This window comes from Leptopilina heterotoma, unplaced genomic scaffold, assembly GCF_015476425.1.
Source record: "Leptopilina heterotoma isolate Lh14 unplaced genomic scaffold, ASM1547642v1 Lhet_325, whole genome shotgun sequence".
In the NCBI taxonomy this organism is placed as follows: domain Eukaryota; kingdom Metazoa; phylum Arthropoda; class Insecta; order Hymenoptera; family Figitidae; genus Leptopilina; species Leptopilina heterotoma.
The window spans coordinates 44342-59898 of NW_025111019.1; the positions used below are offsets into that span (position 1 = coordinate 44342).

Genomic DNA, 15557 nt, shown 5'->3' on the forward strand with positions numbered 1-15557 from the left:
CTTTGACGAATTTATTTAATTGTTAAATTACCTATATTCCTTTTGAAGTTTATCTATTTATGAAAATTGTAGACGCAACTCTTTTAAAATTGAATTAATTTTTAAAAATAAGTGAAATTAGATTTCAAGAATAAATGCAATATTTTTTGGGAAACAACAATTTTCCAGGATTTCGATCATCAAATTCCCCGATTTTTCCAGGTTTTTTCAAGGTCTATAAAATTGTTGCGTGCGGCAACCCTGCATTGATATTATTATTATTTTTTAATTTATGCGAAAAAATAAAGAAAAAAGAGTTGAATTCTTTGGAGCAGGTTTTGTATTTCACTAGTATTTCAATAAAAAAGTCAAGAGAATGAACTTAAAAAAATTTATTCGACAACTAATGTACCGTATTTTGTTTAAGGTATTCCATAAGAACGTCCTTGGCCTGTGTTTCCTCTCCAAAGTCCTGAAAAAATAAAGAAGAAAAAAACAACGCGATTAGAAAAAGTAGGTTTAAAATTAATTTGATCAAGTTTTCTTTTCACAATGTAATTTATCAGAAAGGCGTGAAATCTGCATTTTTTATTAAAAAAATATTGGGTTCGTCTCAGAAGAGGGAGCCAAAGTTTCATCATGTTAAATTACATCCTTGCGGAGGAAAAAAGTGAATCAGACAAATAATAATAGGTATTTTGGAAATTGCACAAATTTAAATGCAAGATAAAATGAGTTTGTCTGGCTCTTTTAGAAAATAAAGGGATTGAAAATAAAATTACCTTGATGACGACGCAAGAGCAGCCAACGACTTTCCTGGCCTTGCCGGTGTTGTCGATTTTACAAAGTCCAGCCCATTCGCCTAATTTCTTATTATTATCCACTTTAATCAAGGGAATTTGATGCTCATTGCAAAGTGCCTGAACGAGTTTCTTGTACATCACTTCGTCGCAATTTTCCGCCAAAATGCACAGCATAGCTTGCCTCCTAGAATAATTTCAATATTTTTTATAAAGATATTATCGAAATATTCAAAATATTATACTAATGTTTAAATGGAGAAGGAGGATAAATTACTTGTCGAGAGATTTGGCGGCTTCATGAAGTCCATGAACAACGCCGTCATGAATGAGGGCATTTTTTAAAACTTCCTGCAGGGCAGAGTTAATATCCATTGGACCACCAGCTGTCACCGCTGAGGGAACATCATCACTGAAAATATGTTTAATTATTAGAAACAAGTAATTTTTAAGTCAATTTGTTTCAATAAATTTTCCATTTCAAGTAATTTATCAGAAAGGCGTGAAATCAGCATATTTTTTAATAAAAAAAAATATTGGGTTCGCCTCAGAAGAGGGAGCCAAGATTTCATCATTTTAAATTACTTTCTTTAAAAGTAACATAAATTTGTAATTTATTTTTAACATTGTCATAAAACGGTACTTTTAAGGAAATTCTTTTATAACCTAGAGAAACAATTATCAATTCCTAATAAAATATTGCAAAATTCACTTTAACAATAAAAAAAAAGTTGAAAAAATTAATTTTTAAAAGTTCAACATTCATTTTTTTTTTTTTTTTTTTGCTACAAAGTTACAATAAATTACATACATGCAATTTTTATCGGTGTAAAAAATTGAGGTTATGTTTACAATATATTTCTCTGGTTTGTATTTTGGTTAGCATGAAAATTACAAAAAAATAACAAGTTTATCAATATCAGATTGACGGTATTTAATAAATTACTTTTATATGCTTTAAGATGAAAAAAGATTCTCATTTCATATAAAAAATGATTAGAGAGGTTATGTTAAAATTTTGACATATCTGCAAGTTTTGCATTTACTTACAATAACAATGTTAAAATACTTTGGAAAAACAAATAAAACGATAGAAAAAATGATGAAAAGTTAAATTTAGTGCTTTTAAAATGGGAAAAATGTATCAAGTATTGAAAAAAATTGTACTCACTTTTCCGTGTCCGACATATTTGCGGATATTGTGATAGAACTGAAATAATAATTTGAAATTAATATAGACAAATTAAAAATATTGTTTTTGTGTTAAAACTTTAATAATAAAACATGATGTTGTTAAAAATTTTCGATTAAAAAATAAAGCGTGTTTAATGCCTTACATTCACTTGAGAGGAAACGGGGAGAAAAGAGATTGGCAACGCGTTGTTCATCTGCCATAATGGAAAAGTACGCAGGTTAGCCAACATTTCCAGGAACAACACGACGGGGCACCTGGCACACGGTTGGGAAACATGAGCATTTCTCCAAGAGCATATTGTAGAAAGACCTTTATTGTATATTTCCATTTCTCTCCTCTTTATTGTCTCAGTTGAACGCAGACATGTGATTCTCCCTGTAAGCTAATTTTTAAAGGACATTCTTCACCCTTATTGAATAATTTCAACTCTTCATGTTTTTTTAACGAGAAAAGAAGATTATAAACAGGAGTATTGACAAAAACGATTTGTCATTTTAATAATTAGTGGAATTTACAAAAACAAGAGTATATTATTTATACTATTAGTTGGAAAATAGACGTACTTTTGTATTTTCTCTGTGAGAAAAGCACAAAGGAAAAAGATTTATACATTTGTTAGCAGACGACAAACAAACAGTCATTTTTGAAGAATTGTTTTTACTGAAAACAAAATAAAATATATTTTTGACTAAAAAATGAAACTCTTAACGCATAATATGTTGACTTCCAAGTGTTTGAAGGGTGTTTCAGTTGGATATCCACTTGCAATTGTGGTCAGTATTGTCTATTTTCAGTAACCTCTCACTCTCACTCTCTCTTTCTCATTGATTTTCTCCTGTTTCTCTGTAATAAAATAATTCCACACTGACGAGAAGAGATTTTTTTAATAAATATAAATAAACAGAAAACGGAAATAAATTGGAATTGAATTCTATTCTTTGACAATCTTGCGCAATTAGAAGTAGGAAATATAATCATTTTATGCATAATTTTTATTTCTCAATAACAATATTGTTTACAAACTCATTTTTTCTTTTGAGAAAAATACAGTAGATATTTTTAAAAAATAAAGGAAAAAATTTTATTAAAAAAATGTTCTGTTAAATTTATTTTTACGAATATCTTTAATTGTAAAATTGTTTGAAAACAATAATTTCTTTTTTAAATGTTTTAAATATTTAATTATTATTATTTTTCCATAGGAATGAAGATTTTAAAAAATTTCAAAATGCAAACCTTTTTGAAATTAATCAACTTTAAAAATATTTGTTATAAAACATAAAGAAATTCTGCGATAAGTTTTTTCATTTATGAAAATAATTATTGATTTATTGGGAAGAATTTTATAAAAAATTTTAAATAATTGATTGATTTGTGAAAATAATTGAATTAACTAATTTTAGAACTGATTTTGAATTATTAAAGTTTTTCAAAAATCCAAGTTTATTATTACAATTTTTAATTAAGTTCATTCAAAATTGAAATTTAAAAAAATTTCAATATGAAACCGTTTGAAGTTGAGTTATTTATGAAAATTGTAAACGTAACTCTTTTAAAATTGAATTAATTTTGAGATATTTAAATATGTAAAATTATTCATTAAATAATTTACTTATTTTATGATATAGTTGTTCAAGATTTAAGTTAAATGTAAAAAGAAATTTGTGCCAGAAATTAAAAAAATTGAAGGTTTTGTAGTATTAGAATTCGTGGTAATTTTATAGTTAAGAGTCAAATAAAAAGGACACAAAAATTCAGAATTTTCTTATATGAATGTTAAAAATGTAATATTTTTCAGTACTTTTTATAAAAATTCCTGACTTTTCCCTGACTTTTCCCTATGTCAGAATATATTATGATTATTGGAATTATAATAATATTAAAACTATATAGTTCAATTCATATTTTATTTTTATAAAAAAAAAAAATTTGAATTACAAATTTTTACATTCAAATTTTTTTTTTAAATTGCTAATTTTGTTTAAAAAAGTGAGTGAAAAGTCAGCCGCGCGAATTGATGCTAGTAATAATGAATTTTTAGACTAAAAGAAAATATTGAATTTAATGGTGAAATATCTATTGCAGGCAAAGGATATTAAACTTTGCGATGTGGACTTTAATTCAGAATTTATTGTTAGAATAATTCCAAAATTGGATTGGTCAGCTCTTTGGAAAGCCGCAGAAAGTGTAAGTTTTTGTTGGTATGTAAATAAATGAAATTTGAAATGGAATAAAAATATTGAAATTTTCTTTTGGTTTCTTCATTTAGATAGGACACGTGGGCGAATTGCCACAAACTCTAGTCGACGATTTTGAATCGAATGAAGATTTCTTGAAAAAAGTCCATCACGTTCTGATGGAAGTTGAAGTAATAAACGGCGTACTCTTGTGTCCCGAAACCGGAAGGAAATTTCCGATTAGTGACGGAATTCCAAATATGTTGCTTAACGAGGACGAGGTATAGATTCAAAGAATTCCATTTTCCATAAACATCGCATTTATCACCCACTTCACTAAATAATAAACAAATATTATTTGTGTCAAAAAAAAAAATTAATTGCTTTCGAATCAATTTTTCTAAATTTTTAGTTTATAATTGCGTTTCTATCTTCTTTATCGAATACAGAAATTTGATAGTTTCTATTTTGTTATGACATTTTTAGATTTAAGATACGACCAATCGATGTAATATGTAGTCGCTAGTTTTTAAGGAGAAGAAGAATAATTATGTACAATTAGAAAATTTATCGTTATTGTTTTCAATATAATATAGTAATAGTAATAAAGAAAAAAAGAATAATTCTTAGGGGTTAATTTTATTCATTTTATTGCACAGATATGTATAGGTACAATAATAGATACAGTACTTTTTTTCTTTATTCACACTGGACTATTTCTATGAATATTCTTTTTCTTAATACTTTTTACTAACTTCACTGGGATTATAATTTCAGTTTTGGCTTTGGGTTATTTTCCTTTCTCCAATATTTTTGTCGGTTCGGAATTTGTTCATATATATATTATATAGTAATACTTAATTAGAGCGGTTATCTAAATATATTTTTTCTGTTTTATTATTCGCCTATTTATAAATAATTTTCAATATTATTGTTTCTGGCAAAATATGTCGAAGAGTGAAAAATAGTCAATTTTCTAGGGATATTGTAATTGAAATATTGTTCGAGGTTCGTTTTTTTATTTATATAATTTAACAAGCGACCGACGCCAGGACTTTGTTATTCTAAATCGTAACTCGAAATAAATCCAGCCTCTACTATAGAGAAGTAGAGAAGAATGAATGGTTTTGGCAAGAGACTAAATCTAACGTTTTTTTTTATTGTAGAGACACGGCAGATGAGTAAAAGGGTGTGGAGGTAGAAAAGGGTAGAAAATACGTTACGGAATTTGTGGATGAAGATTAATTTTTTGATTTTTTTTAATAGGATTTCTTCCAGAATTACGATTTTGATCAACAAATAATTCTACTAACACGGTAGATTCTTACAAACTATTAAACAAATAATAGTAATAATAATAATAATAATAATAATAATAATAATAATAATAGTTACGCCACGAAAGAATAAACAATGACAAAAATTACGAGACTAACGAGCACAAGATTCTTAAAAACTAATTTTCCTATAAATTAGATTTTAAATTTGGTTGATTTTTTTAAGACATTGAAAACTAAATAATAATAATAAATAAGGTGATTTAATATTAAACACAACCTCTAAATTCAAAATTCTAGAGTTTAAGGATTTTATGTTAATTATAATTAATGAAATATTGTAAATTTAACTATTTTAAAAGATAGATAAACATTTGTAGATTTACAATTATTATGCAATATTGGAAATAAATCAAGTTACAATAAATAATTTATATTTTCAATATTGATTTTACCGCGAAAATTTTCAATAAAATAATAATTGTTTCGAAAATTCGGTTCTTTATAATACAATGCCTTAAAGTTATTTTTAGTCTGAGGTCATGTTTCATTACTGAACCTCCTTAAGTTTCCAAACTCTCAGGGGACGGCATTAAATTTGAATCTAATTAAAAGGGGTTAAAATTCTTTTGAGACCCAAAAATTGTATCATTAGTTTTCTCTTTACAGAGATTATAGGAATTTTTTTTCTTTAATTTCATTTTGGCCACTCAATGAGAAATGTATACTAATATTTTGGCCTATTTTTGAAAAGAAAACAGGGCGAGGGAAAGAGAAATATTTATTTTCCTATTGTTAATAGTAATACCTAAAATATATTGAAAATATATTCATATTTCGTCCTCCATTAAGTTTTTCTTTTTTCTTTTTTTTTTTTTTTGTTTTTTCTTCTTTGAGTCAAAAAGCTATAAAAATAGCTCTCAACTAGTCAGCCACAGCCTATCGGTTTATTTTTATCTACGCAATTTTTTTATTATTATTTACGTTTATATTCACATAGTAAGTATTCTTTTAAAGGCAGGAATATTTTGGATTGAAGCTATGAAAATACATCTGTACATCGACTTTATCTATGGCACATAATTAATTAAGATTAAAAAGTTCTATACGATTGTTTTTTTTCTTTTGAATCGAGACTCACTCACGCTACATTGCATAGAAACCTTTTTATTTTTCTTGATTCGCAAAATTTAAAACAAAATTATATAATACGCTTGTCACTATTTTGAGCGGGATATTTAAAAATTCCCATTACCTAAATATTTTATCAACTTTTCTTTTTGCCAGAAAATATGAATTGAGTTGAAATTAAAAATGTTTAATTTTCATTAACCTTTTCAAGTGGCACTTTTTCACTGACTGATTAAAAGGTTTCTTTTTTTTTTTTCTTTCTTTATTTATTTAATGGTAATATTTAGAAGGCTTTTTTCAATTTTCACGCTTAAGCAAAATTTTTTTTACGATCGCTTTTTTAAATTAACATCACAAATGTTTAATACTGATTAGGAAATTTGAGTTTTTTTTTTTCTAATACTTTCTCCCCAAAAATTTGTTATTCATGAAAAACTGTATTTTTAAATAGGTAGGAGTTGAGATTAAAATGAAGTTTTTGTTTGAAAAATAAAATTACTTTTTTCTGGTTGTTCTTTTAATAGTGTGGGGGGGGGGGGGAATGTTAGAATATTCACTGAAGAAACTAGACGAAACACTACGTTACACTATTAATTACCTATTATAATTATTTAATAATAATTATCGATTAATTCTTAATAATCAGCTTCTACGCCATTCAAAGATATGTCGCAGACGGAAAAGTTTTGTCTCGGTTTAAAGTGGCGATTGACTAGCACTCTAACATTAAAATTGAAAACATCTATTTTTTTAGAGAGAGAAAAAATTTCGCCAAATTAAACTTTCCATTCACTCTTTTTTTTTCTCTTTCCTTTCCTCTAGTTCTTTTTTAGGATAATCAAGGAACTTTTTCATTTGATTAACGGTCAAGTTCTCCAATTCAATCCTTAAATTACAATCAACAATAAAAAATATTAGTTGCCAATTAATTTATAAAAAAAATTGACTGAAAAAGAAAACATAAATAAAATTTATATTTAATATACAACAAATAGAATAGAAAAGAATGAAAAACAGTTTCAATAAAATTTATAACAATGAAAAACTGAATTTAAAATATCAACTTAAAAATTAGAAAGACAAATTTAAAGTAGATAATTTAAATATTTAAATTTAAAAAATTGGAAATCGATACGTAATGTTTTTTTTTTCTTTTCTTTCTTTTTTTCTTTGATGGTGGATTGAAACAAGAATTAACTTTTGCAAAGAGAAAGAATGAAAAATCAGAAAAAACACGAATTTCATTTGCCCCGACTCTCGGTGTTGGCAACGTTCCTTTGAGAATAAATAGAACCTTGAGCTAAACCGCGAATAGGACCTTTGCGTAATTCTAAATTTGGGCCTTTCGCAAGGCAACTATTACCACCAGTCACCAGGGACGAGTCACAACCAACTGCTGACGACATTGAGTAGGATTTTTTCGACAAGAGACCCGGATTCGGCCCCGACCATGGAGCGTAATCTGGCCTGAAAGAAGCAAAGGACAGAGAATCACAATCAACTTTTTGCGTTCAAATGAAAAAATAAAGTTTAGTTATTGAAAGAAAAATGAAACTTACAGGAGCAAATCGTTATCGGCTCCATTTGGCAAATCAGTATTTGGTCCAGATGGTTTCGACCGATAAGGCGATTGGTACTCATTGTCTTCGGTGGTGCTTGTTCCTCGAGAAACTCTGCAAGAAAAAAATTACTCCTTGGTTATGAGGAGCCAACGTAAAAGAATAAAGAAAATTAAAAAGAAACTTACTTGGGAGTTTCAATCTTGCTTTTCGACCTCTTGCACTTTTCTTTGTCGTTTTCCTTGAGAATTTTCTTGAGGGGAGAAGCGGTTAACTTGATCGCTTCCGTAATGGGCGGACTGTCCTTTCTATCGTCACTTCGGCTACTGCTAAGTAAAGGAAAATCTCATTTATGGCAATTGTTATTTTTCTTTAAACAAATGTAAACTATAATTTATAGTAGGTGGAACCTTTGACTACTGGAAGTATTGAGCGGTCGAATAGCTTCTTCAGCGACCATAATATCTAAAATATGCGAGGCTCGCTCCTCATCGTAATCAACGCTGTCCATTGCTAATAAAATCACTCTCTCTGGCACGGATTTGAATTTATCCATTAGACGATCTTTCACTGTAAAAGTAAAAGAAAACATTTTTAGTTTCACTTGTAAAATTAATCAGCACTTTTTAACCTTACTTTTGCTCTTCTCCTCGAAGCTCTTCATTCGAGGCGGTGGCGTCGGTGTTGGCCGAGAAATTTCCACCTGGATAGCAAATATGTAAATCAGTAAACAAAAGAAAAAGATTATAAAACAAGTGAAAGAAACAAGAAATTTCTACCTTTTCTTCCTTCGGCTTTGAAGCATTTTTACTCGGACCAGTGGGATTCTTCTTCTCATAGCCCAATTCAATGAGTTTCTCCGAAGCTTTCTGAACATTATTATCGCTCTGCTCCAGCATGTCGAGCAAAACAGTCTCGTCAACTTTTGGAAAAACATTTTTCAGGTACCTGTTTCATCAAAGAATAAAAGAATTAATTAATTGACAAAACATTTTTCTATTTTCCTCCACTTTAGTTCATCACAATTCTAATAATTAAAAATTTGTAATAATCACTAGGAAACGACACAATCATTCTTCAATTTCTTCTCAATATTCAGATTATTATAAAAAGAATTTTTCATTCCACATCTCTAGCAAAACTTTTTATTTTCCAATGGAATTATAATTTTTTTTATGTTCTACTCAAGATGCAATATTATCTACAAAAAAAAAAAATAAAAGTTTTTTTCAATTTCGCATTCACATTCCAATCTTTCGTTTATCTTTCGTTTATACATGATGACAACATTTTTAATTTTCATTTAGAATTGCATTTCGAATCAGAGAATTAAAAAATAAATAAATAAATAAATAAATAATAGCGATGCACATGCAAAAGCGAAAAATAAAAAAAATTAAATTAAGCAACAGAATTTTCTCTAAATTTCTAAATTAACATGCACATTATTTTAGAAAAATGTTGATAATTTTTTAATTTCCAATTTAATTTTTATACCCATGTTGTTAAGAAATAGAAATTTAGAAAAAAAGAAACGTGCAGTGTTGACATAAGCAAAGAAAATAAGTAAACTAACCTATAGTTTTTTTTTTTTTTTAAATAAATCGTGAAATCCAATGAATAATGGTGGTGTAAATCAGGAAACTGAAAAAACGAAAAAAAAGAACAAAAGAGAAATAAATAAATAAATAATATATAACGAAGAGTCTAATACACAAGTGGAAAAATAAAATTTTGTTTCTTTCTTCTTTTTTGAAAAAAACCAATCGGTAATCGATAAAAGTTTCATTAGAAGCCAAAAAGAAGAAGCCGAAAAGCTACAATAAGAAAAAAAAATGGCAGATAGATCAGAAATGGTGCATTTCTATATGTATTTTTAAATAAAAAAATTTCTTTTTCTTGCGTTCCAATTTTGGGGTGAACTTTTTTTCGAAAAAACAATGTATTAGAAACTTCGGATGCATGCTACTGCTACTTTTTTGTATCTCTAAAAAAATAATCCAAAACACGTCGAAATTTGAAATTGAAATTGAAATTGAAATTAACAAGTTTAATTTTGTGAATTTTTCGACGTATTTTGAAACAACGACTATGATAAAAATATATATTTATGTAATAAAAAAATGAACAAGTAGGAACTATACATCTAGCATCCATAGTTTGTTAGTTTGTTAAGTAAACCTAAGTTTCATTTTTGGGGAGTGAGGGGGCGGCCGAGCCCCCTTCAATGTCAGATTGTGAATTGCGTGACGTGGAACTCGCCATCTCGTTATCGCGTAATTGGAATGAACTCCAACGGGTGTACAAGGTCCTGGCGCACAGAGAGGATTCTTCTCGATTTGCAGTGCGCTCATGACTAATGCTGCTCTGTTATGGTATCTGAAAGATATCGGCTCGAAACTTAGAAAATCATATTTCATCGAAGAACAGAAATTGGACAAAAACAATAAACGCGAGACGTAATTTCAGAATATAATTATACTATGTATTTTAATGTTGATGATTTTTTTATCTCTTTTCTCAAAAATTAATTCTCAAACTCTTTTCGTTAAAATTTCATCTTCTCTTCTATAAAAATAGAAGAAATTAATTATTTAATTCTGAAATGCTGTGCAATCAATAAGTTTATAAGAATGTAACGAGATTAATTTCTGACATTTGTCCAGCAATTAATAAATTGCTACTTATTTCGTCATGTTAAAATTTCAAATCTCGTGTCTTTTCAATTTTTCAAAAGAAACTCGAAGGTTTTTATTTTTATTTGGTCACAAAAAAATGAAAATTGACCAAAAAATGAGAAAAGTCCGTGTGTTCTTCCTGGAAAAAAATAATTTTGCGAAATGATAAATTTAAACAAAAAATTCCTGTGGGCGGTTCGATAAAAAGAAATTAAAATAATTTTGTTAATTTTTTTTTCCCCCAAATGTGCTCTGAGAGTTAGTAGAGAAAAGCAGTTAAGCCATTTAAAATGAAAAGTGGATCAAAACGATCTCTTGTTTGGAATATTTTTCTCGTCATTCTTGAATTCTTTCCATTGCATTTTGAATAATAAAATCATTATTTAAAACACTGAAAAAATTTCAAGACTGATGAAGCAAATTATAAAAAAATTTCTTTTAATTTTAAAAATAATAGATAAATGTGTTTTTTTACTTTTTCAATAAAAGTCGAATGTGAGTGTCGGTGACGGTGGGGAACATTGCGTTAATTTTTGCCACCTGAATCTCAGCATCGGAATTATTTGGCATAAAACTTGTTTCCATATTTGCCGTTGGTGTCGGTGAGCCGATTGTCATGTCTCCAAAGCGATTTGTCATCGCGCTAATTGACCGAGTCGACATCGGTGTCTTCAAGTCCTGAAAAATTTGATTTCTTGTAATTTACACAAAGTTGAGAAGGAAATATTTTTACGTATAATTAGTTTTAGGCAAACAGATTTTCGTTTAACCTATTTTCATCTATACATGTAAACGGGATACTGTTTGGACATTGCATTTTGCTTTTTCTTCATCATTTACCTGCAAACTCGGAGGTAAAAACGCAGGTTGCGGATTATGATAAGGCGATGGGGTCGGGTAAACCTGGGGTGCTCTGTGCGACCCCGAATAAATAATATGTCCGCCGACGCTTCCTCCGGTCTGTTGTTCGCACAACATTTCCAGATGCAGCGTGAAAATTCGCAGAAAATTTCTCATTTTATATTCTTTTTTGGTTAATTATTATTTCCAGGGCTCGAAGCAGTTCAAGTATTTAAGAATACGGACTTACCAACAAAAATATAATATATTTAAATATTATATATCGATAACTATGTACATGTGATCGATTTCTTCATGTTTTATAATAATTATTAAAGATGAGATGACCGAGTGATAAAATCATTGTTATTATAATTCAATTATTATTTTCAAGAATTTTTAACTAAAATTCTTTTTTAATCGATTATTTTTAATAATTTTCAAAAAAATTCTTTGACAATTTTCAAATCCACTTCTTTACAATATTCAATTTTACAAAATTTCAATTATTCCTAAACTCTTCTATTAAATATACATACTATAATATTAGAAAATAAAAACTTGAAATAATTTCAAAAAAAATCAGCAATTAAACTCTCTTAAAAAAATTAATTTCAAAAATCAATCATTTCTAAAAATTCACGTTATATTGCTTTTAATATTCAATTATTACCTAAAATTTTAACTGAAATTCATTTCTAAATTAATTTTTATTGTAAAATTCTACGAGAATTCAATACAAAAATAAATAATTTATTCAATAATTTCTTTAAAGGAATTTAATTAAAATTTTACTGAAATTTATTTTATTAAAATATTTTATAACAATTTTTGAAAATAATTGAAAACTTTTTGAAGAATTGTATTAAATTTTTTGAATATAATTGAATTTCGGAGAAGAATTTTATTATTAATAAAGATAATTGAAATTTTGATGAGAATTTTTAATAAATGTTTGAACATAATTGAATTTTTGTAATTTCTCCAACTTTTCGTTTTTTCTCAATCAAATTTTCGGATTTTACGGACCTTTTTTTTAAAAAAACTGATTTTTACGATCTTGAAGCAAAGTTACGGACTTTTACGGGATTTACGGACCTAGTTCGAGCCCTGTATTATTTCTACTTTTGAATGTAAAAAAGATTTCTAAGTAATTTCCTTCTAGTTTTGAACTTTATTTACGTCGCGTAATTTTTTTTTGATATTTATATACTAGGAAATAAATTTAATGAAAAAGTCGCGTCTTGAAGTGCCTAGAAATGCTCTAACTTCAAGTAACGCATAATTAAGAAAAGCAAGAATAAAAAGAAAAACAAACCTGCAACGGAATACTTTCTTGAGTGCTCACTGTTGACGCAGAACTTGGAATAATGGAATTTTGAGCCTGTACATATTGAGCGTATTGCCAATATCTCACCCTGGGATCTTCCCATGTCGTACTTCGGTTGAAGTGATTTATAAAATAACTGCAATCAAAAAACAAGTATTATAGGCGGTATTGGTCGACAGTTTTACAGCATTTCATGAATAAATTTCCTATTTGACATAACCTAACTTTTTTCTCTGCAAAATTTCGAAAGCAAAACGACGATAAATTTTCTCCATTTTCTCCGTTTTTTAGAATAATAAATTAACAAATTCAAATGTTTGAGAAGGACTTTTTGTTTATGAACTTTATAAATTGTTTGAAAGAATAAACGAAATGGAAGGGTTGAAATGAAAATATTTTGGTTGCGTAACTCTAAGAGACAATTGAATTATTGTCGTGTGAATTGATTGTCAGGAAATTTTGACATGATTAAATTATCATTTTTTGTTAATTCCACTTACGGACGGCCACTTCGGGAATCGTATCTGCATTCCCAACCGGGCGGCAATTGATTTCTTTCACTTTGATCCGCCATTTTACACTATTTTGACGTTTTCCTTTTGCCCCAAAACTGCGATAAGGAGAAGAAAATTCGCTATTCGCTATTCCGCCGTTTCTGCGGGTGAACCGCGGTGAAGAGGGTTCAAAGTTTGTTCATAGGGACAGCAATTATCAGGGTTGGGTAAGTTCAGAACACTGATATTAAAGGGCAGTACATATGTACATCCATAAATATAAATAAAGGTGCTTCTATACCTCCGGTGGATTGGTCAAGCAATCGGCTCGATGAATTTTCACGGTCGGAAAATGTACTTTCATGGCGGGTATTTTTGAATAAGTAAATGTTGAAAAGGTTTTTACTTGAAAATTTATTTAAAAAAATGATTTTATCATAGAAATTCTTTTCAAATTTATGTTAATAAACATGTTTTATTTTAAAAGTTATCAAATTTTAATTCAAAATGTTTTAATTTTCCAAAAAAGTGTAAAAAGCCTAATGTTTTTGAAATGCTAGTACAGACGATACAGACTGTTTGTTATGAATGTACATAACCTAGCGTTGTGTTGTCGTGCTTGTGATATTATTATATTCTAAATTTAATGATTTAATTATTATTATATTAAATAATAATGAACTGACAACACAACGCTAGGTTATGTACATTCATAACCAACAGTCTGTACTAGCATTTCAAAAACATTAGGCTTTTTATTAGGCTTTTTTTTTTTATTAGGCTTTTTTTTTTTTTTTTTTTTTTATTTTTTTTTTATTTTTATTTTATTTTATTTATTTATTTTTTTTTTTCTGTACAGACTGTTTGTTATGAATGTACATAACCTAGCGTTGTGTTGTCTGTTCATTATTATTTAATATAATAATAATAAAATCATTAAATTTAGAATATAATATCACAAGCACGACAACACAACGCTAGGTTATGTACATTCATAACAAACAGTCTGTACCGTCTGTACTAGCATTTCAAAAACATTAGGCTTTTTACACTTCTTTGGAAAATTAAAACATTTTGAATTAAAATTTGATAACTTTTGAAATAAAACATGTTTTTTAACATAAATTTCAAAAGAATTTCTATGATAAAATTATTTTTTTAAATAAATTTTCAAGTAAAAACCTTTTCAACATTTACTTATTCAAAAATACCCGCCATGAAAGTACATTTTCCGACCGTGAAAATTCATCGAGCCGATTGCTTGACCAATCCACCGGAGGTATAGAAGCACTTTAAGGCTGAATTCCCATGGCAGCGTTTTGCGTTGCGTTTTGTAACTAGGCAATGAGTATGAGAGAGATGGAGATATATGTTTGCTATATTTGCACTAATGGCCTAGTTACAAAACGCAACGCAAAACGGTGCCATGGGACTGCACCCTAAGGGTGCGATCCCATGTATGCAGAATACGTCGACCGAAAGCAGAAAATCATGAGAGTGAAAAGAACAACAATATCTATCTATCTCTTTCGCACTCATGATTTTCTGTTTTCGGTCGACGTATTCTGCTGTAATGGGATTGCACCCTAAGGGTGCAGTCCCACGCTGAGCAGAAAACAGAATGCAAAGCAGAATTTCGTGAGTGCAAGAGAGATAGTCAGATATCACTATCCTTTACACTCTCACGAAATTCTGCTTTGCATTGTGTTTTCTGCTCAACATGGGACCGTACCCTAAAGGTGTAACGCAAGTGTGATGGAAAACGACGGGGTGCTACCCTCTGTACCAAAAACATAAGTTCGAATGCTCATTATGCCGAATTTACAATTTAGAAATGACCAGATACGCGAATCCTCAATAACCTAAATTGTATATTGAATGAAATTCAAAAGTAGGGAATAATCATTTGATATATTCTGCATATGGAGAATATTATTTTAAACTAATTCTTTTTTTCCACAATTTGAAATTATTGCAATTTTTATTTTTGGAATTTCCACTTTACCTACATTTTAATAGATCGAAACGTAAAATATCAGAATTGACATTTAATTGAAATATGATGGAGAATAAATATATATTCACTGAATAAAAAGA

At 28.4% G+C, this 15557-nt stretch overlaps 3 protein-coding genes across 6 annotated transcripts; 1 reads left to right on the forward strand and 2 right to left on the reverse strand.

Moving 5' to 3' along the window:
* Positions 1 to 356: 356 nt before the first annotated feature.
* LOC122504953 (40S ribosomal protein S12) lies at positions 357 to 2227 on the reverse strand. Its single transcript, XM_043616322.1, has 5 exons — positions 2117 to 2227; positions 1951 to 1989; positions 1057 to 1191; positions 762 to 966; positions 357 to 451 (listed from the first exon to the last, which is right to left on the reverse strand). Exons 2-5 carry the CDS (start codon positions 1965 to 1967, stop codon positions 383 to 385), a joined length of 426 nt encoding a protein of 141 aa, XP_043472257.1. The 5' UTR covers positions 1968 to 1989; positions 2117 to 2227; the 3' UTR covers positions 357 to 382.
* Positions 2228 to 2322: 95 nt separating this feature from the next.
* On the forward strand, positions 2323 to 4780 carry LOC122504954 (multifunctional methyltransferase subunit TRM112-like protein). Its single transcript, XM_043616323.1, has 3 exons — positions 2323 to 2747; positions 4060 to 4161; positions 4244 to 4780. Exons 1-3 carry the CDS (start codon positions 2670 to 2672, stop codon positions 4436 to 4438), a joined length of 375 nt encoding a protein of 124 aa, XP_043472258.1. The 5' UTR covers positions 2323 to 2669; the 3' UTR covers positions 4439 to 4780.
* Positions 4781 to 7657: 2877 nt separating this feature from the next.
* On the reverse strand, positions 7658 to 13735 carry LOC122504955. 4 transcript variants are annotated; one of them, XM_043616324.1, is made up of 11 exons: positions 13467 to 13735; positions 12955 to 13102; positions 11637 to 11756; positions 11272 to 11474; positions 10300 to 10497; positions 8898 to 9066; positions 8755 to 8821; positions 8529 to 8688; positions 8307 to 8447; positions 8119 to 8232; positions 7658 to 8026 (listed from the first exon to the last, which is right to left on the reverse strand). In XM_043616324.1, exons 1-11 carry the CDS (start codon positions 13538 to 13540, stop codon positions 7801 to 7803), a joined length of 1620 nt encoding a protein of 539 aa, XP_043472259.1. In that variant the 5' UTR covers positions 13541 to 13735; the 3' UTR covers positions 7658 to 7800. The 4 variants fall into 4 exon arrangements, with proteins under 4 accessions (XP_043472259.1, XP_043472260.1, XP_043472262.1 ...); XM_043616325.1 differs by having other exon boundaries at positions 8307 to 8444; positions 13467 to 13680; XM_043616327.1 differs by lacking the exon at positions 10300 to 10497 and having other exon boundaries at positions 7659 to 8026; positions 13467 to 13663.
* Positions 13736 to 15557: the final 1822 nt, after the last annotated feature.